Source organism: Physella acuta, unplaced genomic scaffold (genome assembly GCF_028476545.2).
Source record: "Physella acuta isolate Inbredline_101_S28 unplaced genomic scaffold, ASM2847654v3 ptg000811l, whole genome shotgun sequence".
Lineage (NCBI taxonomy): Eukaryota > Metazoa > Mollusca > Gastropoda > Physidae > Physella > Physella acuta.
The window spans coordinates 112,006-137,414 of NW_026732329.1; the positions used below are offsets into that span (position 1 = coordinate 112,006).

The window sequence follows — 25,409 nt, forward strand, 5'->3', positions numbered from 1 at the left end:
CATGATTTTTGTTTACGTAAAATGGCCGCATCCACTGTTGAATCAATAACCACCGGGAAAGCTGCAGTTAGAGAGCATTTGTATAAAGTTCTTGTTATTGGAGAATTCGGTGTAGGTGTGTAATGCACGCAGTTTAGTGACTGCTTTGTGTAGATATAAGATAGACATTTTTAATAGATGTGGCTAGTCTAGTACTTTAGTAGTTTAGTAGCAGTCTAACAAAAACAACACAACTGTTGAACTATGAATGAACTACTAACTAACTTAACTACTAAGACTTAGACTAACTAACTAACTAGATCTAGCTGGCTGGGCTTGATCGTAGACTAAAACTGAAGAGTGAAGTGAAGTAGTCATTAGTAGTCAGAAGTAGTTGTATAATTGTAGATCTAAATAAATAGTAAATACTAGATAGTAGATACTAAGTTAAGTAACTAACTGCCCTAACTGGAACTAGTCACTAACTGCTAACACTATTATTAGTAATAATACTAATAGTATTATAACTATTATTAGTAATAGTATTAAGTATTAAGTTTAACTAAAATTAAATTTAGTTTTATTTTAGCTTTTCGTATTTATTTTTCAACACACTTATATAACATTTTACTATGTAGACAGAAATGCGGGTGTGGGGAAATTGCGAGACGCGAAAAGCGAAATGGCGAGGCGGGAAAATGCGAGAAGGTAATGCGAGACATATCTGCGGAATTAAGGGTAAATAGCGAGACACTTTTTGCGTAAAAAGTTTTTTCCTTTTTTTTTTCCATCTTTATTTATTTCAATTATTTTTTAAAATATTTTAAAAATAAACAAGCATGTAACCATACCCTTTAACACGAGTGTTGTATGTTGTTATTTTTTATCTAGATACTAAGAAGATAGATAGATCTATATCTAGATCTATCTATTTAAAAATCCTAACATCGTTGCTGTGCTAATGTCATCGCCCGCTCTTGTTAGCGAGAGGAAAATCCCGTCTCAGTCGGCATTAATTTAAAAATCTAGCCCGCTCATGTTTATACAAACGTGAGCTGTGTCATTGTGAATTGGTATAATCTTGTCAGCAGGAGAGATATTTTGCAACATCTATTTATGGAATTTTGTACTTGCAAAAAGTGTAAAAGTATAAACAATTCTAAAAAGTGCAATTTATTTTTTTATTAAGTAATTTTAATTACAAACAAAATTTACAAACAAAATCTTTTGAAACAGTCCTCAAACACACCTCGTGACACCATCTTTCACACATAGTACACCCAACCCAGTTCATTAGACTCCCATTTATACATTTTTCTTTTGCTACTTCTTCCAATCCACATTCACAACATTTCACATTCTCATCACAGTTGACCTCCTCGTTCATCCCACAAACAACACTAGCACCCATGTTCTCATCATCATCATCCGCAAGCTCAACATCTGTTTTCCGTTTTTTATAATTTGTATTTTTTCTCATTTCTGTAATTTTGGCAATGTCTTGCTCATTGTTGTCACCAGCAGTTGAGTTTTTTTAAAACATTGATATTTTCCCAAAATCTTGTCTAATTTCGGTCAAAATAGAGTATTTTAATCAATTCCTATTACAATGTATTAAAACAGTTTTCTAAAACGCGAAAAAACATCTAAAATTCTTTTTCTAACATTGCTTTTTTATAGTGTGACTTCACATCTACCCCCCCCCCCCTCCTCCCCCTCATCACACATCGTCATAAAATTACAGACCCCCCCCCCTACGAGTGTGAAGTCATTTATGGAAGACCCCAAATAACACCACCACCAAAACCAACAAATTAAGATAATTTCAACTTGGTTTTAAAAATATTTGAAGTAGGCCCATAGCTTACGATATAGCACGAGCAACTGATAATATCGGTGACGTCACTTTATTTTGTTGTATCCAAATGATGTAGGCATTTCCTTGTGCTTAGATTTATATGGTAAAAAAAGCTAGAAAAAAATCGTAGGCGGCGGCTATAATACAAAATTTCTATGCAACAATAGAAAATATGTTTGCGGCGGCAGCGGATCCAGGCACGGCGATCTTCAAAGACGGTAAATCAGGCAGCCTCGACGTTCCACACAAAAGACAGAAGTTGATCTATCGTCGGCGGTATTTCCGTCGGTTTCGAACAAAGTGGTATTCTAAGTCGACACAAAAGATGGGGGGGAGTTGACAATTCATCAGTATGTCTAGCGACGGAAAAATCGGAAGTTTTAACAATGTAAACGAAACGTCTTTGAAGTCTGGACCAAATACCACTGAAAATCGGGTGCGGTAAATTTTTCGCAGAAATCTTCGCATTTCAACACCACCCAGCGTAAGTATCGGCTTGTGGTAAAATGCGAGACAAAAAAGTCACGTGACCGACCGTTTTCGCGCCCCTTCTCGCATTTTCCCGCCTCGCCATTTCGCTTTTTGCGTCTCGCAATTTCCCCACACCCCAGAAATGCATTGATGTTCAATGTTCAGCTGTTGTAATGCAGTGAACTCAGCACATCTTAAACTTAATTAATATAGGCCCTATTAATTATTAATAATTAAGGTCAGCTAAAAAGATCCATTGAATAAAAAACTAGACAGAATTAATCATGCTTTCTTTTTCCAGGTAAAACTTCAATTATTAGGCGATATACTGAAGGTAAGTTTCCAAGTGTATGTTTCATTGAAAAAAATAAACATAATTAAATTAGTTGTATTAAAAATGACATGGATGTTGACTGCGATATATGATATGGTTCTTTGAATAAATTTATTCTCAATTCCGTATTAGAGACCACAACATGACTGATATGGTTCATTTTATTACTATTATATATATCACATCAAGACATCACACACATACATTTCAACATTTTAAAAACGAATCACTCACACATTTAAGAAAGACACACACCACTTAAACACCATAAAATTTAAAGACAAAGGCAGGGTGGTCAATTTACCTGAATGATACAAGATGCCAAAAAGAAACTGTTTTATTTTATGAATTTTATCTTGACACCTAATTTCTCAATCATTAGTTCCACTCCCAAATTAATACAGTTGTTTATTTTATTAACCATTCAAAATACATGATATTCCTTAATGTAATTTAATTTGCTAAATAATCATCTAAACTTAAATATATGTTGTTCTTAATTCTAAATTTGCAGGTTACTTTTCTCCTAATTACAAATTGACAATTGGTGTTGATTTTGCCTTAAAGAGTATAGAATGGTCCCCAGATGAGAAAGTCAATCTTCAACTTTGGTAAGTTTTATTTTCAATTTAGGCAAGTACTAAATAAACCGTTGTATAGATTAAATGCTTAATCCTGCAGCTAATTTTATGTAAGCCTATATGTGATTAGAATGTAAACAGGACATTATCCCATGCTATTACCCTTTTGTATAAGCTATTAGAATTTCTTAATTTCTTGTCTAGGGATATTGCAGGCCATGAAAGATTTGGTCACATGACAAGAGTTTATTATAAATATGCGTAAGTATTGAGAGCTTTTGCTAAGGTATATTCTTCCTATTTGTCAAGCAGTTTCAATTGGCTGACCTTGGTCTAGATTTTGGTTTCTGACAAATAATACTTCGAAAATAAAATGTTTATTAAAAGAAGTCACAGTTTTAAGAATAATAGTCTCACTCTTTATGAGTTACAGCTTAGACCGTTCAGAACAAGCTCATTATTAAGTAATTAGCAATTCACTTTAGTATGCTCTTTAATTTATGTAGCGTAACTTAAGTTTTCATTTTTATTTTAGGATTGCTGCAATAATAGTCTTTGATCTATCCAGGTAATTTTATTATGAGTCCATCTGAGAACTGATTACTATTAATTATTTTAAAAAATATAGTAATCAAATTTACCAATTATAACTATCTGTTTATAGAAAATATTTCACAATACTGAGTACTATGACAAAAATCACTTCCATTTCAGAATGTTTGATTTTTTTAAAAAATTATGTAATTTTTTTACCCATTTGATGAAAATATGTCAACTTGTTGCCCTCCCCCAGTTAACCTTTTCTTATTATTGGCACACTATGATCTGTCATTTTTCTAAAAAATATACATTTTCTTCGGAATTTTCTATCTGATGGGTTTTAGTTTGTAAATTTAATCATTGTTGGCAATCTATCTAACCCATACAAAAAATAATGTTGAATATATATTTGTATTTTAGTTGTTGTTTCTTTTTGTTGGGGGGGGGGGGGGGGGGGGAATATTAATGTGTTGAATGAGTTTACTTACACAATTAAATTGTTATAGAAAATATAAAACCATCTCTTCCCTAAACTGCTGTAGGACACTAATTAAGCCATGTCCTATTAAAATATAGCGGAGCCATTCTTTTGGAGATAATTAATTATGCTTTAAAGAAACATTACCCTGTAGTTTTAGTTATATTTATCAGACTTAAATTTTTTTTTTACCTTCATAGGCCAGCTACATTTGATTCAGTATTGAAGGTGAGTTAATTTTTTGGTTAAAGTTAATTAAATCAGTGTTATTTGAAATGACTATTGCGTTTTTTAACTTTCTTTTCATATTTTGATGAAATTTTCACATCTGTGGATGCTGACATTCTGCTAAATGTTGGTCTGTTTTATTAAAATTGTTTCCATCATACTAAGAAATAAATCTTTACTCAGAAAAAATTATATTTCTTTCAGTGGCTAGAGGATGTGAATTCAAAGGTTATGTTATCAAATGAACTCCCAGTGCCTGTGCTTTTGCTTGCTAACAAGGTAATATTTATTTGACAATAAAAACAGATTTTAAAAATAATAATCTATGAAGAATTGTTTAGAGCCAAGTTTCTATTTTTATCTGAACTTTATGGCAGAAAGAAGAGTTACCCTCTTATATATTCCTACACCTTCACACTCTACACAGCTTAAACATAAGTTTATCCAATTTTAAAAATTTTATTGTGAATTTGGACATTCTATTTTCATATAACAATGTTATATTGGAGATGTTGCTTATCAAATATAGTTCATCCAATTTAAACATTCTTTTTTCAAATAACAGTGTGATATTGAAGATGCTGCTTATCAGACTGATAAACTGGATAGTTTTTGCAAGGAAAAGAATTTTATAGGGTGGTTTCCGACTTCTGCTAAAACCAATCAAAACGTTGGTATGTGGATCTGATTGTTTTGTTGCTTTCAATTTTTTAAGCAGCTCACTATACAATATTGTTATTTTATGTTGTCCATATTTATTGTTTTTTTTTTTTTATTATCTTGTTAGGTTTGTTAACATAAAAATCAGTATTTTTGTTTTGTTTTTCAGAAGAAGCTATGAACTTTTTAGTTGAACACATTCTCTCACTTCCAAGTGAGGCTTTACAGCCTAACGAGCATACATCTTTAACCAGCTCCATCACCACTAGTTTAGATGATTCTAATTTTGATGTAGATGAAAAGAGAAAGAATTCTCTATGCTGTAATTAATATTGCATGATTAATTATCATTCAGAAGAATAATACCCAGTTATTTAATATGTTTATCTAGCATAGTGGTTTCTAAGTCATTTTTTCATATCTTCCTGAAAGAAGATTCTTGGTGCCTTGTCCATGAGAATACAAAATGTTTTTAATTAGAAATATTTTTTGCAAAAACTTTAAATCTTATCTGGCATAATTTTATTGCACTACAAATTATTTTGGTTTGCATTTTATGAAACTTTTAGTGACTATATGGCCATGACACTTAAGTGTATGAATTATTACATACACTATTCTTTGATTTATTGTATCAATACAGCTTGATTATTTTTGAAAAAAAAAATGTTTTGTCTAAAAATGTTAAAATTCAGCATAGATTAAATGAAGTAGTTAGAATATTTAAATTCTACTTATAACTTTTTTTTTTGTAATGTTAAGCTTGATAAAAATTTGATAAGGTTTGACTGAAGTTGATGCAGGTTTACTATCAGAGTGATTTGTATGTATCAAACATTTGATATCAAGCATTGATGAATTGATTTAGATTTCAGTTTCAAATTTAAATGGTTGTCCTAGTTTGCATTACAATAAAAACCTGATGTTTTGGCTGTTTATTATTAAAATTACATTTAATAAATAGTTAAACATAATTTTTTTACAGTGGGGCTATAATGAATTTGATCTGTTAATTTCTACTGTGATGTTCATCTTAGAAATGATATTTACTTCTACTATCCTAAGTCAAGTACATTGTTTACTGCAATGGCCTTTATGATTGTGATATTACAAAATTTTAAAAAATATCAATATGTACATTACATAACACATTTTTTTATATTGTTGTTTATTCAAAAACACATTTTTTGAAGATTGTTTTCTTTTTTTTTAGAAATTTGTTGAGAAATCAGTTGCCATATACCATCTTTTCCAGTTGAACCACTACTTGTGATTATACATCAATTAATTTGATAAAGTTTTTTTTTCAAACATTTGTGAATGTTTCATTTTAAATATGCTATAAATTACCTTACATTTTTTAATCATCAAAACATTTTGGAACACGTACAGTGAGTGTTGAAATTAAAATAGAGATTAATATAATTAAAGAAGTCAAAATGAAATATTTTTGACCATGTCCAAGTTGGCCTACTTGATCTTTTTGTTTATTTCATCTTGTATAACATAAATGTTCTTGTTGTTTCTTAAAAACTAGATTGTGTACAAATCTTTGCTCTTTTAATCATTGTTGTTTTATAGTTGATGATACACACACAATTTTCTATTGCTTTAAATTGTTTATTGTTACTAGACATATCTTATGAATTCACTTTTCACTTGCACCCATTTTTAAAGTATAATAATTTAATGGTTTAAATAAATTTTTTAACATTTAATATCAAGGTTGTGTTAAAAACCTTTCTCAAACACTTTAATGTATAGTTTTATAACAGTATTAAGATAATTGTTGATGTTAACTATTATATTGGGTGGGGATGTTTATATTTATATTGATAATTGAGCCTGTGTTGATATATTATTTAATGTAATATTTAAAGGCTATGTCACAATTCAATACTCATTTGATGCAATTTTAATGTTTACTTTATAAATATGAATCAATTAAACTAATTAAACATATAAATGATCAGATACTAGACACTTTTTTGTTGAACTTTTATTAACTGTTCCAATGAGTTAATTATATTAACCTCAATACAAAATAAAGATAGATAATAGTGCTTTAACATTTTTAAAGCATTTATTCATGATCAGGACCAATTCTATATTTCACTTAAACTTTAATAATTTAAACACTGAATATTACTCTAATCGGCAGTTTTGAAGCCTTTTCATGTCAAAAAAAAAAAAAAAGACAAGCCTCTATTTCTCTTAACTTCACTTTACTTTCCTAAGAGGTTCTATTTAGATTTCAATAAAAATCAATCTAGGCCTACTCAAGGTTGACCATGCCCAGTAAATATTTTAGGGGTCATCCATAAATGATGTCACGTTTTTTTGAAGATTTTTACCTACCCCCTCCCATTTGTCACACATTGTCACAAAAAGTCAAACATCCCCCCCCCCAAAAAAAATAATTGACGTCACACCTCAGCCTACAAACCCTCTAAAGATTGCATTTGAATTTTTCATAAAACATTGAAATTTTTACAAAAAATACTCATTAGAGTATTTGTATCAATTTCTAATACAATTTATTAAAACTGTTGTCTAAAACGCGAAATAAATGCTAAGATTCGTTTCCTAACATTGCTTTTTAAAATAATGCAATAGTATGGTTTAACACCATCTGAACCCTCCCCTCATCACACGCCGTCACAAATTACGCTACCCCCCCCCCCCCCATTTTTACGAGAGTGACGTCATTTATGAACGACCATTCGAAAAAAATGCTGTTGCTTTTTATTGAAAAAATTGTAATTACATTATTGAAAGGTATGGTAGGTAGGCAGACGTGTGACGTCATTTTAGGTGTTGGGTCCTGGCTTTTATTTAGGTTTCGATAGTTTTTTTGTTTATATTTTCAACCCGAACAGTGAACAGTGTCGCCTTTAATTTTACTTTTTACACGCAGGATACAAGTTTTGTGTTTATTTTAAAATCCAAGCACTTCCATGCATGTTAAATTCAACATGTGGACGTCCACATGGGACCCCCCCCCCCCCCCCCCATTCCGCACTCGTCCACAAAAGCTGATTTTTGGACCCCTCCCCGTCGTGTTGATGTCATATATGGATGACCCACTTACTAGATTCTAGATCTAAAAGACTAGATCTAGATTAAAGATTAGATTAGACTTCACTAGACTAGACGATCGTTTTAAAGTAGATTCATAGTTAGTCATATAAGACAAAATTAATTGATTCTGATATACGGCATACGGGTTTTACTGTGTAAAGCACAAAACTATTTGTTTTCATTGACGTAAAAATAACTGAGAATTGTTGATTATAAATGTTTTTATATTCTACATTATTTAAAATTATTTTTATTCTCACAGATAGATTCTATATCTAGATGTAGTTGACATAGGCATAGTGTAGTGTTGCGTTTAGAAAAAAAAACCGCGGAAGCACAAACAATTTGTTGTCCTAGTAATCGAACTCTTCTGGTTGAGGAAACGGTAGTTGGTCTATTTTACACCACAATCATCCCGCGAGTCTCAAGCCGGGTGTATCCTTGCGTTAAACTCAAAAGTGACAAACTCTGAAGAGAAAAGATCAGTTCATATCTAGATTTAGATCTAGAGGATCACAGAGAAATGCCTCATCATGATTTACCTTTCCAAGCAGAGTATGCTAAAAGTGGCAGAGCTGCGTGTAAAATGTGTAAATCAGCAATAAGTCAAGATTCACTGAGACTTGCAGTTATGGTCCAGGTAGAAAAATATTTAAAATAAAATAAAAAATTCAACAAAACTGGCAAAAACTAGAATCTAGATCTAGACTAAGACTATTTTATTTTATTAATTAAGTCAATTATTATTAGTAATATTAGACTAGATCTACTATCTGAGGTAGGATAGTCTTTTAACCCATCTACTTTCTAGAATTCTAGATCTAGACTAGATCAATTTCCAGTTTTGATACTCAGTGGATAGCACTAGAGGAGTTTACACTTTTCGGACACACACCAAAAATTACGTAGGAGCGAACACTTCGTCGGTTTTTGGCTCATAGAAACTTTAATTAGCATGTCTCACGCGAAACCACGGCACCTGCACGTAAACTGTTCATTTATGAACACTTCCGTGTCAAGTACTTCCGTTTCCTTTCTCAAGAATTATTTTTAGAAATTTTTTAATGTTGCATGGTACGCACATTTCTATTTTTACACCAGCCGGATGAAGTGACCTAGGGTTGGACTTAGGGGCAAAACTTGAACCAATCAATGCTTAGCTAAAAGGTTACACTATAAATAGCTTCTATATATGTATGGAACATCGTAAATGTCAAGGTTAATGGGTTTTTTTGTGCTTGAACAATAAAAAAGGGGTGTTCGCTAACTTATTTGGCCTTACATGGGAGCGGACAGCAACACAAAAATATTATTAAATAAGAATTTAGAGCATAAAAGGGGCTGGTTATTGAAGGAAAGGGTCAAAATAAGGTCAAGAAGGCAGTGGAATGCGAAAGAGGAGGGGGAATCATGTGACCTGGCTGGCTTAGCAGCGTACTGCGCGAGCCGCAATGGCTGAATGGGATGAACTTTGGGAGTGTGGGAAAAAGGTTTTATACTATTAAAATTACCTCACAAACAATCAATAACACAATATAAATGCATATAATATATGTTTTTATTCATTAAATTGACTTTAAATTATTCTAAATGAACAAAAAGTGCTATGTCCGATGACGGGTAAAGGTGTCCGAACACATGTAAAACTGTATTACATGTGTTCGAACACACGTTAAGACCCCCCAGTCACTATAACAAGAATAGCTTAAGTTCTATGCGTATGAATACAAAATGACACACACATTATTAAAGTAGAATGGTTGCGGATAGATATGATACTTTTTTTTGTTTTCTATGTTAAGCGGTTACTGAATGAGACCGCATGGAATTTTTACGTTGCGTTTTTTCGCTATGTGTGTCCGAAAAGTGTAAACTCCTCTAGTCACTAGCAGCTAGATCTAGACACTACATAATAAAAACGAAGTGTCTACTCGGAATAAGATTTTTCGGCAAAAGATAGTTCTGCGCATGCGCAGTGACCTATGGCTAGGGTTAGGGCTAGAATGAGGGTTAGGGGTAGGATTAGGGTTAGGGATAGGGTTAGGGTTAGGGATAGGATTAGGGATAGGGTTAAGGATAGGATTAGGGTTGGTGTTAGGGTTCTGCGGTTGTAAACACACGCATGCGCAGTACCATCGAAAACATCGCCGCTAAGGCAAGTCGTAGTTTATCTCCATTGCGCATGCGTATCGCAAGCGTATCTTATTCCGGCTAGAATCGGCCTAATAAAAATGCCCAATGAGGTATGACAGTGCAGTGGTGCATGGTTCAGTGGAACAACAATAGTTGGTAAAACTCCATTTTAGCGTATTTTATTCTCCGTTGCTTGTTTACCTCCAGTTGAGCGTATTTTATTATAATAACCGAATCACACCAAAACATTAGAAAAACACGATTTATTTATTTGTATTGTATTTCTGTTTTAACACATGAATAAAAAACAACAAAGAGACTGACTGAAGTGCTTTGTTTGTTGGTTACAAAAATAGAGATGCACACTTTATACAATTAAGTGTTCCAATTTCAACTAAACTGAACAAAAGTATTAAAAGGCACAATGATGCTGCGGAAAGTGGGCCGGGGGGGGGGTGGAATTTGGTGAGGGATGGCTTGGAGTGTTAGAGAAAGTGTGACAACTCATGTTGTCATTTTAAAAAAAATTATGTTAGAGGTCGTCCATAAATGGCATCACACTCGTAGGGGGGTGGGGGGTCCGTAATTTTGTGACGGTGTGTGATAAGGGGGGGGGTCAGATGGTGCTACGTCATTTTGGGGGGGGGGGTCTTGCTTTTTGTGACGACACGCTGTTTTTTACGATTTTTACCTCCCCTCCGTTACATGTCGTCTCAAAAAGTCAGACCTCAGCCTACAACCCCCCCCCCCCCCCCCCCCAAAAATTTCTGTTGAATTTTTCTTAAAACATCGATAATTTTTCCAAAATCTTGTCAGAACTCTGTCAACATAGAGAATTTTGATCAATTCATATTACAGTTTATTAAAACCGTTTTCTAAAACGCAAAATAATGGCTAAAACTCGTTTTTCTAACATTGCTTTTTTATAATGCAAAAAAGTGACGTCACACCATCTGAAACCCCTCCCCCTCATCACACACCGTCACAAAATTGCGGACCCCCTCTCCCTTACGAGTGTGACGTTATTTATGGACGACCGCACATCAATTTTTTTTTAAAAGTCAGAAATTTACTCATACAAAAAATTATACTTGATACATATATCAAAATATTGGGAAGGATGGTAGATTTACTATGAATTTAAATAACAATAACATACAACTCTATAGTAAAATATTTTTTTCAGTTTTGGCAAAACTGTCAAATTAAAAAACACAGATTTTGTACATTTATTGCATAAATACAAAAATATAAAACAGAATAATTAACAGTGTATCAGTTTCACCATGAGACAAATGCCTTTTTTTAAAAAAATACAATACAAATAAACAAGTCGTGTTTTTTAAATATTCATTTTTATTCATTTGCTAAAACAAAAATACAATACAAAAAATAAATAGTTTTTTCCTAATGTTTTGGTGTGTTTTGGTTGTTATAATAAAATACGCTAAACTGGAGGTAAACAAGCAACGGAGAATAAAATACGCTAAAATGGAGTTTTACCAGAATAGTCAATAGGTGGCGATATTTCGAGTCGTCTGTTTGAATCCCAGTCAGAACGTCGGCCTGGCCTCAACCAAAAGGCGGGCTTTTTGCATTGAGTTAAATATAAATTCAAAACAAAAATATAAACAACAGCTCAGGTTACAATCCACGCATGCTTAGTGTTGTGTGTCGTGCCTTAACCAAAATAAACATTCCAACATACAAGTCACAAACCTAATGGCCAACTTAGGCCTAAATATTAAAAAAAAAGTCTAGAATTCTAAACAAATTCTTCTTCTAGTCTAATAACTAACAATTAGGGATTTTGTTAAAAAAACCCACTAATTATCATATAAAATAAAAATGACATATTCTTGTAGAGCTCAACTATATGAAAACAAAACAAAAAAAGATTTTCTGTCTAGCTCAAATAGTTTTTTTAGCGAATTTTTTTGTGAGGGGTGGAATCCCCTTGCTTTTGCATTGGCCAATTGTGACAAGTCATGGTATGCCTGAATAAATTGAGCATAGTTATTTTACTTGCAGTTGTATTTTGTTCATATTTGCAGAGTTTAGCTAGAATGATATATAGAACTTGTATATGCTGTTGAAATAAATAAAAATAATATAGAAGTATATTTTTGTGTTGGCTTCCTTCCATAACCCCAAAAAAACTGAGCTGCGCAAATATGAAAATGTTTCTAAAGCAATGTTTTACAGTGAATGAAAGAACTACATAGTTAGCAATCTAAAGTAAATGACTTGAACACTGTAATGTGCATATAACTGCCCCATTATTTTGGGCAGGTGAAGTAGAGTCCATCTTTAAGCCATTTTGTTATAAAACTGTGCTGCGCAAATATGAAAATGTTTCTAAAGCAATGCTTTATATAAATACAGTGAATGAATGAACTACATAGTTAGCAATCTAAAGTAAATGACTTGAACACTGTAATGTGCATATAATTGCCTTATTATTTTGGGCAGGTGAAGTAGAGTCCATCTTTAAGCCATTTCGTTAAAAGTGAACTGAAGTTATCTGATCAATGTTTTTATGTGTGTATTGTGTATGAATTATGATTTTCAGCATATAAATGTAACTATAAGTAAGGGTAAGTAGAACTTGAATACTTAAAATTACAGTTAGCACATAGCTAGTGTAGTGTATTCTAGCAACAGACAGGTAACCTATGTCTGACTCAGCAAAATTTTACTTCAAGCAAAACTAGAACCAGAGTTGAAAAAATGAAAGACAGGTATATTAAAATATTTTTAAAACAACAAGTAGGAGATTTGTTTGTACATAACATAAGAATACTGTTGTTAGTGTATCAAAACTAAAAGCCGGCAGATCGGGATGAAGAAATATAACATTGGCATCAATGGTGGCAACGTGACCTATTTACTACGGTGACTACTTTCAAATGAGTATTTACTAATGTCAATGTCGAAATATCCAAAAATAAATATCATTTCTATAAAAATGGGATGTATCTGCTTTGGAAACTTTCATTATCTAAATGGAAACTTTTCGAAAATCGCGTTTTTAACGCATTTGAAGTTAACCTTTATACAGCGGTAAGACCAAAGCAGAGACAGCATGCAATCTGATCGCTCAGCCATCAAACAACTGGAAAACCATTCTACTTTTCATTTAACATTAGGAAATGACCTTTTAAACTTAATTAATTACCATAAATTAAAAACTTATTAGTTTGCAAAACCAAATCTCGTGCGCCCAGTACCAGAAAGTAATGGGATTTTTCGGGTCATGTTTTTACCGCAATCTCCGCCGATCCCGACAACCCTACTAACAATTAATAAAAAAAGTTTGTACTTTTTAAATTCCCAGCAATCTGGAAATCGGCCTGGACCCGTTCCCAGTTGTAAATGTTATTTTCTTATTAACATAAATATGATTTAGAGACTATCTCTAAAACTAACATATTAAATAAGTAATCATATCGGTATGTTGAAGCGCCACCTGCCAGAGATGGGTTAAAATCATCCCACCTATATTTTTGGCAGTTAATTTAAAAAAATATTCCTAGTTCAACTGGAAAATTGAGACAATTTCTTACAAAGGGAAATCAAAGTCATGAACTCTGTCTAGATTTTTGCTGAAAATGTTTAGGGAGTAAAATAAAAAAAAAACCACGTAAAATTTGCATTAGAAACATGAGTTAAAATTATTGGATTATAATTATCCAACTTAGTGGCCTAGTCAAAATTAAAATGATTAAAACAGGCATCTTTTTTTTTTATCTGATTGGCCATAAGCACTAACTGAGCCATATGCACTCTCCAACCAAATCATTGATTTAGCAAATAAATATTTCTACATATAGGCCCCTATCATATATCAATTATTAAGTATAAAATAAAAATTACAAAAGTGTCTGGTAAATTAAATGAAATAGCCCTCTACTGGTCCAAGAGATGACAAATTGAGAAATGAAAACTTAATTTTCTACAAAAAGAAAAGCATGCATTCATTATATAAATTAAAACTTCTCTAATAAATAAAAGCTTATGCAAAACAAAAACTAAATTAAATATTCTTTTTCTTTCAGTCTCCACATTTTGATGGTAAGGTAAGTACATAAGTTGCACTTTTTTATAATTTAAAACTCAATGTTGTTTCTCAGCTTGTTAGAAATGTTAATAATAATTAACTCACCTTCTCTGAAGCTTGGTTCATGCCTGTGCATTGTCAACAGGTTCCAAACTGGTTCCATTTTGCATGCTTCTGGAAGAGAGCCAAATGTAAAAACCCAGATGATATTTTTAACTTCCATGCTTTGAGATGGGAGGACCAAGAAAAAATCAAGGAAAAGATTGGAGGTGGTGGTATGTAGTTACTTATTGAAATGTACTATATATATTTTTTAACTTAATTTTAATGTTGTTGCTACACTATTTCCTCTTTTATTTTTAATTTAAATTTGTTTTTCTTAAATAGGTGGAGGAACTGGTGAAGGAGAAGAAGCAGGAACTAGTGGCAGTGGTGGGGACGAGTTTGCCACAGAATATGCCAAATCTGGTCGAAGCCAGTGTAGAGGATGTGAAAGTTTTATTGCCAAGGTGTTTTTCAAAAAATCTATTAACATATTTAGCCTCTGATTTTCTTAGAGGAATTTATGGTAGTCCCAACATATTTTCAAAGTCCATCTCATTCAGTTTATTTATTTGATGTAGGATTCTCTGCGTGTTAGCAAGAAGGAGTTTGAATCACAAAGAGCAGTAATGTACGGAGCTCAGGATCTCTGGCATCATGTGGATTGTTTTGTAGATAAAAGAGAGGAATTAGGATTCACCTCGGAGATGGATCCATCAGTGTAAGTAACGTTCTTATCAAGTATTTGAAATATTTACATTCAGCCAACATTATTATAATACACATTTTTAATAAGGTGGCATATTTCTTAGATATTGGAAAAAAACATTTTACAAGATAAGATTTATTTTGATGGCTTGCTTGTATCGCACTATTAATAAACATTCAATTGTGCTTGCTGTTTGAAGACTGCTGCTAACATATTGGCAACATATTTTATTTTATGTATCTTTAAAAAGCTATTTAATCTGCAGCCATTGTTTTATTTCTGCTCACCTCTTTATAAAATCCCCTTACATGTTCACCCCATATCGGTTTTATTAGTATGTTTTGTTTGTATCTATAACTACAGTATTAAAGGATTTGCTAAACTAAAACCAGAAGATAAGGCGCTTCTTTATTCCAAGTTGGGTAAAGGAAAAAAAGCAGCGTAAGTATAAAGTTTGACTGCACTAGATGAAATACACGTTTTATAAATTCTATTAAAATCTTTAATAGTATTAAAGGCTCCACATTAAGAAATATAATTTCCAAACTTCATCTTCTGGTTTCAGTGCCAAGCGTAAAGGTGACAGTAAACAAGAAGATAATGCAAAGAAGATCAAAAAGGAAGAAACAGAAGAAGAAAAAACATTGAAAGTAATTGTCAGCTAATGAATAATTGGCATGTAGTAAATCTTAGGTTACTTGTAAAAAAAAAAAAAACTACTTTACTGAAGTTTTGTAATAATAATTTCCTTTTTTTCCCATGTTTGTGATTCAGTAAAATGTTTTCTGCTAGGAGCAAAGCAAACTTCTATGGGAAACGAGAGATAAGCTATCAAAAGATGTTTCCAATGCTGCCATGAAGTTGATGCTAGAATTGAACAATCAAGAAATCCCATCAGGGGAAAGTAAGGTGGGTAACTCAAAAAGGTTTCATGCTTGCAGGTATGTAAGTAGGGAAACAGTAAGATTTAAAAAAAAAGAAGTAGCTTTGTAAAGTAAGAGCAATGTGATTGAGATCTTTATTTCTACCAGTTATTTAATTGAACTATAAGTACATTTTCTACTTTTATTCATCCAGTGAAAAGTGGAAATGTAATAGTGAAAAATACATTGTTTTAAAAAAAAACCCAACAATTACAAAAAAAATTTCAGCTACTGGATGTTGTTGCTGAGTGTATGGTTTTTGGAGCTCTAGAAAAATGTACTGAATGTAAAGATGGCCAGTTGTATTACACGTAGGTGCTTAAGTTTATACCATATTTATTAATCTGGAATTAACTAAGACATCACATATTAAACTTTGTAAAAATGGTTTAATTTATATTTCAACTTAAGATGTTTTAACATTTAAAAAAATCAATATGCAGTTGTCAAAGAATATCATAAGTGGAAAGCATTGGGTGTTTCAATACATTCTTTTTCAGAGCTGAAGGGTATGCATGTTCTGGAAACTTAACAGAATGGACAAAATGTATGAATGTCACTAAGGTACCCAAAAGAAAAGCTTTCAAAATCCCTAAAGAGTTTCATGATGTGCCATTTTTGTAAGTATTTTGTTCTAAAATAATATTTATATTTCAACTGAATTCCCGTAAGTACACTACATGTAACTGAAAATATGACACATTTGATGTTAAGGAAGAGCTACAAGTATATCAAAAGAGAAAGAGCTTTCCCTGTTGTGACTGTGAGTGCAATATCAGGAGTTGTTAGTTCATCTATGGATGCTGTAGATGGCCAGTAAGTAAACAAATATCAGACCTTATTTATAAGTATCAGTAATTGGGTATACATTGGTATTCTCTGTAGATATATCAATTAGAATTATAAAATTGTTAGTTTAAACTTTTCATTTAAAATGTGGTATATGTATATTAATTAACATTTTGATATCATATTTTAAAGATCTTAAAATTTAAAAAAAAAAACCGCATATTTAATTTACTCAAGTTATAAAGTCACAAGGTTTAACTTTTTTTATTTTTTTTTTTTTGCTTGCAATTTCAATAGTGCAGGGAAACCACTTAGGGATTTAAAGTTTGTGATTGGAGGAAAACTGAATAAAAGTAAGGCACAAATTACAGCAGACATTAAAGAACTTGGTGGCCTTGTGGTTACTAAAATGGATAAAAAAGTGGCAGCAGTTATTAGTACAAAAGGTATTATATTTTTATTTCTAATTAGTTATGCAGCCATCTATATTTGGAACTATTTTGTTTCCTCTTATCAAAATGTTTTTAAAAATTATCAATTTATGTTTCATACTTAATGAATTTACACTAACACTATTTTATTTGTTTCTAGGAGAAGTTGAGAAAAAAAGTAAACTAATAAAAGAGGCTGAAGAAAATGAGGTCCATGTTGTGAGTGAAGATTTCTTGGCAAATTGTAAGAGTGGTAACATCCCTGAACTGATTGCCAAGCATAGTATTGCATCATGGGGATCTGATGTAAGTTATTTACTTCATGAAGTCAACTGTTAAATGAATTGAATTACTATTTTAAAGCCTTACTGAGCGCTTGTTTTGTAAATCATGTTAAGGAAGTAAGATACTAGGCTTGTTTACTGAATAACACTGGCCTTCACTTACTCTTCCAATATTATAAATGCTTTCTGATGACTTCACTGTATCAAGTCCACGGTGAGGACAGATACGGAGCAGACATTTTCTAGTTGTTTTTTCAAAATGCTTTTTTGCTCATCTGGTTATTTTAAATGTAACTGGTAAGCAAGTCTTAATTTCAACATTTAACATTTAAGACAGTTTTGGTTACATGATTTAAAATATATCCATGATTTTAAATGAAAAAAATGTCTTGTAGGTTGAAAAAAGAATAGGACAGAGACCAGTGAAGAGTGCCCCAAAGAGTGGAATGTCAGCAAGAGAAGGTAATTCATGCTTGTCCTTCTAGTTGATTATCACAATAGTTATTTCTTTTTTAAAAGTTGTTCTTGTTGACAATCCTGTAACCTAGTAAAGTAGGTTGTAGATATAAGATAAGCATATATTGCATTCGTCAAGCTTTTATTATAAATTATTTGAAAAACTATTCTGATATTATTAGTAAAAGGCCTACAGCTCAGCAGAAAATTTAGTAAGTTAAGGTGACATTAAACTAAAATATTATTGTTTTATTTGCATATACTTATAATTTGTATTGGTATCGCGCTCTGGTATGATGACACTTGTAATAGAATGCCTTAGGCTGAAAAATTATTATAAGATTTCAGAAGGAAGTGAGATTTAAGACATACAATTTCAGTGAAGTTATGTCAAATTTGATCTTCCAATACTATACATGCTTTCTGATGACTTCACTGATAAAAGATCACTGTGAGGACAGATACGAAGCAGACACAATTTTAATCTGTGATTTATCTATCTATCTCATTAAATTACACTGACAGGGCTGCCTACTTGTACGGTTTTGCCCGTAACTTTACGATTTTGACACCCAGGTTACGGAATTACGATTATGCTGCAAAATTACGGTTTTGATTTCAGTAGAGATCAAAATCGACTTTAGTGTAAAAAAAAAAAAATTCTGGTGGTAACTTAACTTTATGTTCCCGGTCTGAGTTATATATTTTAATTTAGCTAGTTATATTTCAGTATTTCAGTGGGTTATCCGGTTCTAAGGTTCTCAGCCTCTTCCGTAACAATCCCCCCTCCCCCTCTTGTCATGGCTGGCGGCAGTCGTGTTTATATTGTGAACTATTGACCCCGCGATTATGAGTCGGTGTTGTCCGTAGAGAAAAAAAAAAGGCGTGGCCTAAATCATTAAAAGTCTCATCGCGCAGTCTGGCGAGACATATTTGCTGAGGCGGTATTACGGCTAAATGCCTAAATAGCGAGATATCGAGGCATTTTGTTTGAGATGTGCGAGAAGACAAGATTTTACTAAACATCGAGATCTAGGCTCACCTAGATCAATTACGGATCATAATTTTAAAATTGTGCTTTTCTTCTAGATATTACATTGATAAAATGTAGATTTAAAAAAAAATATTCAAGAAATATGCTAATTCTAAACATCGTCACCCGTCGGCCGCTTACGTTTTCTTGTTCGCGGGAGAAAAAATCCTGACACACACACAGTCGAGGGGTCACTGAGTTCACATTGGTTTAGATATCCGTAGTGTTGGCCTATAACATACGTCATACTACTCATTGCAAGAACAATTCCTATTTGAAATTTTCCATTGTCGCCTTACATTCTGAATTTAACGGCGTTTTTTTTTTTAAACTAATTATTAGTCCATAAAATAAAAAGTAGCACGAGTCGCTGACTGTCATCATTACGCTGATGAGCTTTACGATCATATAATATGGGTCTTATTTACATTGTATTTAAAAAATGTAAAAATACGGAAAGTTACGGAAAATTACGGAAAACCTATGCTCTTGTTACGGGGAAAAATTTTTTGGGGTAGGCAGCCCTGCACTGATACAATGTAAACATTTTTTTTTTTAAAATAGAGGCAAAATTTACTAAAAGTGTTCCAACCAAAGTTAAAATGACAGTGAAGGGCGGAGCAGCAGTAGACCCAGACTCTGGTAGGTTTTTATATCTAGAATAGCTGCCAAACCTGTTGAATGACAGGTAAATTTAGTTTTCTAAAATGTGTTTTATTAGATTTTACAGTTGTTTGGAAATAATCTATTTACTTTAGAATATGTAAAAACAAATTTTGAAGATGATAAAAGTTTAAGAAATATTTGTGTCAAAGAAAATAAAGTGTTGTAAACTAAAAGCTTTTCTAAATACCTATGTTACTCACAGGACAGATGAAATAATCTAATTATATATATAGATTTTGTAATCACAGAGCCGGCATCAACATTTGGTGCATTTTTTAAATATAAAGAATTTTATGTTTTTACAAAAATTGCGGTGTTACTGTAAAAGAAAAGTGTGAATACTTCATTTAATTGTTTCTAACATTTTGTTGAGTAAATGAACAATGTAACTGTTACTGTATGTAATCAGGTTTAGCTGAGAACGCTCATGTTGTCCAGGACCTAGGAGACCCCATGAGTGTTGTCCTTGGACTTGTTGACATCACTAGAGGGACCAACTCCTTTTACAAGCTACAAGCTCTAGAAAGTGATACTAAACTAAGGTCAGTAGGATTTTTTTTCTCTCAGCAATGTCTACTGTGCAATTTAAATGTTATTTTGGAGATTTATCATGTTCTCATTAATGAAAATAACATCTAGCTTAAAATTATTAGTACTGCAAGTAATTATTTTTTATTTAGATTTCTTTGCTTGTTTATAATGCATAAGTATAACAGTGTCACAATCTCTGCCGTTTGTTGTGTTTCTACCACAGCTGGTGGATATTCCGCTCATGGGGCAGAGTGGGGACGACCATTGGTGGCCATAAAGTGGAGAAGTTTGGCTCAAAAAACTCTGCCATCATTGGCTTTAAAGATCTTTACCTTGACAAAACTGGAAATGTGTGGGAGAACAGAAAGAATTTCGAGAAATTTCCCAACAAGTTTTATCCCTTAGATATTGACTATGGTCAAGTAAGAAATTTTTTATTGTCGATGTTTATAGTCATCTCAGTTGAAAGAAATTGTACATTTTCAGCAATTTTTAAAACCATGTTTGATACATAAAAGTTTAACCTTACAATTGATGTTATAATTTTTGCCTGAAAGGATGAGGATGATATCAAGAAACTTGATCTGGCTTCATCAACTTCAAAGCTTCATAAAAGTGTTCAGAACCTGATCTGCATGATTTTTAATGTAGAAAACATGAAAAAGGCAATGATGGAATTTGAGGTATGTAAGCACATAGATTTTTACATGAACTAATTACGTTTCTGTATTCTAGTCTGGAACCTTACTGAAATTTTATCTTTTTGTTCCAATCATAATTATATTTTTACTGTAAACCTTTTTCTCCAGATTGATATGAAGAAAATGCCGCTGGGTAAACTTTCTAAAAAGCAGATTCAGTCTGCTTACTCCATCCTTACTGAGCTACAAAAAGTATGTTTAATAATGTTTATATTGATATTGTCTTGTTATCGCTAACCATTTTGAATGATAATTACTTTTCAAACAAGTCTTAAATCTATGTAATTTACTTTAATATTTGTGCTATTAACATTTATTGCTCATAACATTGTTCCTTATATCTTGTAACTTATAGAATCCTTTGTTTTATTATTGAAAAAAGTAAAATAAAATCATTTACTATTAACATGTTTTATTTCTCATAGCTTATTGAAACAAAAGGCAGCCAATCCAAGCTTGTTGATGCTACCAATAGGTTTTACACTAATGTTCCACATGACTTTGGTATGAAGAAACAACCACTTTTAGATACTACAGACATTATCAAGGTAGGCGCTTGTGTTTTATGTAGATAAAGCATACAGAAATGACTCAGTTATTAGATTTTTGACAGTCTTACATAATGTCATTGTTTTTAGCAAAAAAGTGATATGCTAGACAACCTCCTAGAAATTGAAGTAGCTTATTCACTGCTGAAGGGAGGGGACAGTGGAGAAGATCCTATCACTGATCACTATAAGAAACTGAAGTGTGTGTTAGAGGTAAGCTGTTCAAATATTACAATCAGACTAGCAAAGCTTGTCCTCACTAATCCAAAGCTGCTGGTTGAAATACTGGTCTTCATATCCTTTAAGTTTACAGCTCTTCTAGGTACCAAAAATTAAGGGAGGTGACTAGGCTTGTTTCCAAATAATTCAGTGATTCCTAATCCCAGAAAGCACCATTGGCTTTGATCATTAACAGCGGAATTGGAACTTTTTTTCTTTTTAATTAGCTGATCTGTTATCTTTCCTTAAAACGACATTAGATTTTAAAACAATAAATTTTGTTAGTAAAAGTTAAAAATATAACATACTCTCAGATTAAGCTGCAAAAATTCAGAATAGTGTTTTTGAGTTTCAGTTAATTTTCTTTTTCATTAAGAGCTACTGCCAAACTTTAAAACTGATGAAAAGTGTGAATTTTGTGTGTTTTAACAGCCATTAGATCCAGCCTCAGAAGAATTTGAAAGACTGAAGACTTACACAAAGAACACTCATGCTGAGACACACAACACATATGACTTAGAGATTGTGGATGTAAGTCTTGTTGGTATTACACAAAGACGGTTTATTAAATTACATACGTTATTAGCTGAATAAATTATGCTTGGCAAAACAAAGCATCTAATAGTAATGAAATTTGTACTATTTTTAAAAACCTCGCTTAATTTTGATACAGCAATAATCAACTGTCAAATCAAGAAAATAGCTTAAGTAATGTTGATGGCTGAAAGATGCCACACTAGTTTTTGACATCTACTCCTAATCTGCTCTACTTTTTACTTCTTACAACCAGCACATGAAACTGCACATTTTATTTGTGTACTTTATTTGTGTTAATAGGTCCTTAAAGTAGTTAGGGAAGGAGAAAAACAGATGTTTAAACCTTTCAAAGAACTCAACAACCGTATGTTATTATGGCATGGGTCTCGTACAACAAACTTTGCTGGCATTTTATCTCAAGGTCTCCGTATAGCACCACCAGAAGCACCTATGGTAAGCCATTTTAATAATAGCTCTCCTAAGTATTAAGTTCATTAATGTGGTGTATATTCTTCTTTATTTAGTTGCTTTTTTTAAAATCCTATTTCTGTATTTACAGACTGGCTACATGTTTGGGAAAGGTGTTTACTTTGCTGACATGGTATCTAAAAGTGCCAACTACTGTAGGACATCAAAGACTGATAACATTGGTGTCTTGTTACTCTGCGAGGTGGCTTTGGGAAACATGTAAGTTACAAAAGTTTTCCATGAAGGAGTTTTTTTTTGAGCTAATTTGTTAAAATTGACCACATTAAAAAAAATAAAAGGCCGTTCTCTTTTACTCTGATTTTAAAACTTTTTACATTTACAGGTATGAGTTAACTAATTCCGAGTATGTGACTAAATTACCTAAAGGAAAGCACAGCACTAAAGGTAGCTAAATATTTCAGTTGTTGATCCATTAGTCAGTAATTAAATTCAGGCACCGTCATGTATATATATACAGTTATGAAAAAGTTAACCTTTTTTTCATGGACTGCTCAAGGTAAACTCTAAATTTTTTATAATTTAATTGTCTCATTTATTTATTCTATTCATTCTGCAACTTGATGTTTTAAATTCTATACTTTGATTTCAACATTTTCTTTCTGCCACTGTAACCTTATTAATCAAATTAGGTGTAGTTTAAAAAGTGATCCCATCACAATTGTATTAAATAGTGTTTTCATCACTTTTATATCAGGGTGTTGACATGGCTACTTTATTTCAGGTATTGGCAGGACCTGTCCTGATCCAAAAGAAAACTATGTAACCCCCGAAGGTGTTGTCATACCTATGGGTAAAGGTATTGACTCAGGTGTGAAAAACTCAAGCCTCCTGTACAATGAGTATCCTTTAAAAAAAAATAGCTTCATGTAAACTAATTCAGATAGCTTTTGACCTCAACAATTGAAGATTTATTTGCATACTAAATATTTGAATACATAAAGAACATTTCTACAACTGCTAAGTTATTTTTAAAAAATCAAAAAAGTATTAATATTAAGGTAATATTGTTTAACTAATAATATTTTTCTCACATATCTATTGTTTTTTTTTTATGTAAGGTATTTTTTCCTTAAGTATTTCTCCAGATTTATTGTATACGACACAGCACAAATCAACATCAAGTACCTGTTGCAGGTGAAATTCAACTACAAATGGTAGAAAAGACCAAATGTTAGTGACATGATAGAGATGATTGTAACAAGACCAAATGTTAGTGACATGATAGAGATGATATATAACTAGACCAAATGTTAGTGACATGACAGAGATGATATATAACAAGACCAATTGTTAGTGAAATGTGACATTCAATTACATAAGGTAGAAAACAAGACAGAAATGTTGGTCTTTGTTTAAAAATCATTTTAATTAATTTTTAAAATTTTTACTTTTAATTAGTTATTGTTTTACCGTTGGTTTAAAAAGTTATAATTGTCCTAGTTCTTTGCTGTTAATGATTGTTACATTTATTTTTTGTGATTTTTATTGATGCAGACCAGTCAACTTGAGCTAAATAAACTTGAGTTAAATTTGTAATGGCAAAGTTTACTTAATTACACCTTACTGTTTCAGTTTGAGCTTTGTCAGTGACATTACTAGCTCAGTAGTGTCTGGTGTTTTATTGTTATCTTTTACCCTATTCATGTAAATAATGTGCTCATTAAGATTCAATGTTTTAGATGTTGACCATGGGTTGTTGAAAATTCCATTTTATTTTTATGTGTGGCCCTGCTAATGATTGCTTTACTTTCTTCCTGTTTCGAATTTTTGAAACCGATTAGTTTTATTTGTTGATGATGTTGTTCATGTCAATGTCTCAGCTGGATTAGTTTTATTTGTTGATGTTGCTCATGTCAATGCCTAACTCCATGATTTTGATGTCAATGTAAACATCTACAAAAATCAGTTTTATTTTTGTCAAATAACTGCTAACTAAGTCTGTTTTTCTTGATCATTTCAAAAATGTTTTACTCCCTTGAAATAAAACATTTTTAAAAATATGAATATGTATATTTTAATTCAGTTACAATTTTGAACAATTCACATTTTCACAATAAATGTCAATTTTTAAAATGTGTGTTTGAGTTGTTTTGATCTACCCTTTGTAACTGGTTGTTCATCTATTATAGTATAGTATAGGTAATTAGGTCTACAAAATGTATCTAGAAATTTAAAAACAATGTGACAAAATTGGGAACATGCAACTACAAACAATTACACATTAGTATATCATTTTAGACCTTCCCTGTACAAATTTAATAGGAATTCCCATAAGCTCTGCCCCTCAAAAAGAATATTTTTACATCCCCTTCCCCCAACGTATATCCCATAACCACCACCCCTCATGTTTAATATTTCCAAGCCCCCCCCCCCCCCCCACCCCCTGCTCATCCTAATGGTAACACATCAACCTTTGATTTTTAAATTTAATAAATAAAATGGGAATTTTTAACAATTTTGTTTTAAGCCAATTACATTGCTCCGTACCACCTCGGTTATCCATTGAAAAACAATTTGACACAATTTTAAAATACAGCGTTTGCCAAGTTTCCTGTTCCATCATGAACAAGATCCCTTATGTATTTTAGAAATAGGACTACAGACTACAGCTATTATGGAAAAAACAGACATACGAGTGGATCATATTT

General features: G+C 32.0%; 2 protein-coding genes and 1 non-coding gene across 3 annotated transcripts; all 3 read left to right on the forward strand.

Annotated features, from left to right (window-relative positions):
• Position 1: 1 nt before the first annotated feature.
• LOC131951415 (ras-related protein Rab-32B) lies at positions 2–6,280 on the forward strand. The gene is made up of 9 exons (XM_059313819.1): positions 2–115; positions 2,610–2,642; positions 3,157–3,253; positions 3,428–3,484; positions 3,759–3,791; positions 4,442–4,469; positions 4,674–4,748; positions 5,035–5,143; positions 5,299–6,280. Exons 1-9 carry the CDS (start codon positions 22–24, stop codon positions 5,457–5,459), a joined length of 687 nt encoding a protein of 228 aa, XP_059169802.1. The 5' UTR covers positions 2–21; the 3' UTR covers positions 5,460–6,280.
• A 2,445-nt stretch (positions 6,281–8,725) lies between these two features.
• LOC131951405 (poly [ADP-ribose] polymerase 1) lies at positions 8,726–24,836 on the forward strand. Its single transcript, XM_059313808.1, has 27 exons — positions 8,726–8,850; positions 14,402–14,422; positions 14,549–14,678; positions 14,791–14,912; positions 15,027–15,166; positions 15,518–15,595; positions 15,720–15,804; positions 15,947–16,063; positions 16,306–16,388; positions 16,578–16,697; positions 16,792–16,893; positions 17,164–17,312; positions 17,458–17,603; positions 17,977–18,043; positions 19,635–19,712; positions 20,146–20,278; positions 20,491–20,689; positions 20,825–20,950; positions 21,077–21,160; positions 21,394–21,516; positions 21,607–21,729; positions 22,168–22,266; positions 22,573–22,725; positions 22,832–22,959; positions 23,084–23,145; positions 23,483–23,600; positions 23,847–24,836. Exons 1-27 carry the CDS (start codon positions 8,734–8,736, stop codon positions 23,917–23,919), a joined length of 2,976 nt encoding a protein of 991 aa, XP_059169791.1. The 5' UTR covers positions 8,726–8,733; the 3' UTR covers positions 23,920–24,836.
• Positions 17,694–17,822, forward strand: LOC131951418 (small Cajal body-specific RNA 8). Its single transcript, XR_009388422.1, has one exon.
• Positions 24,837–25,409: the final 573 nt, after the last annotated feature.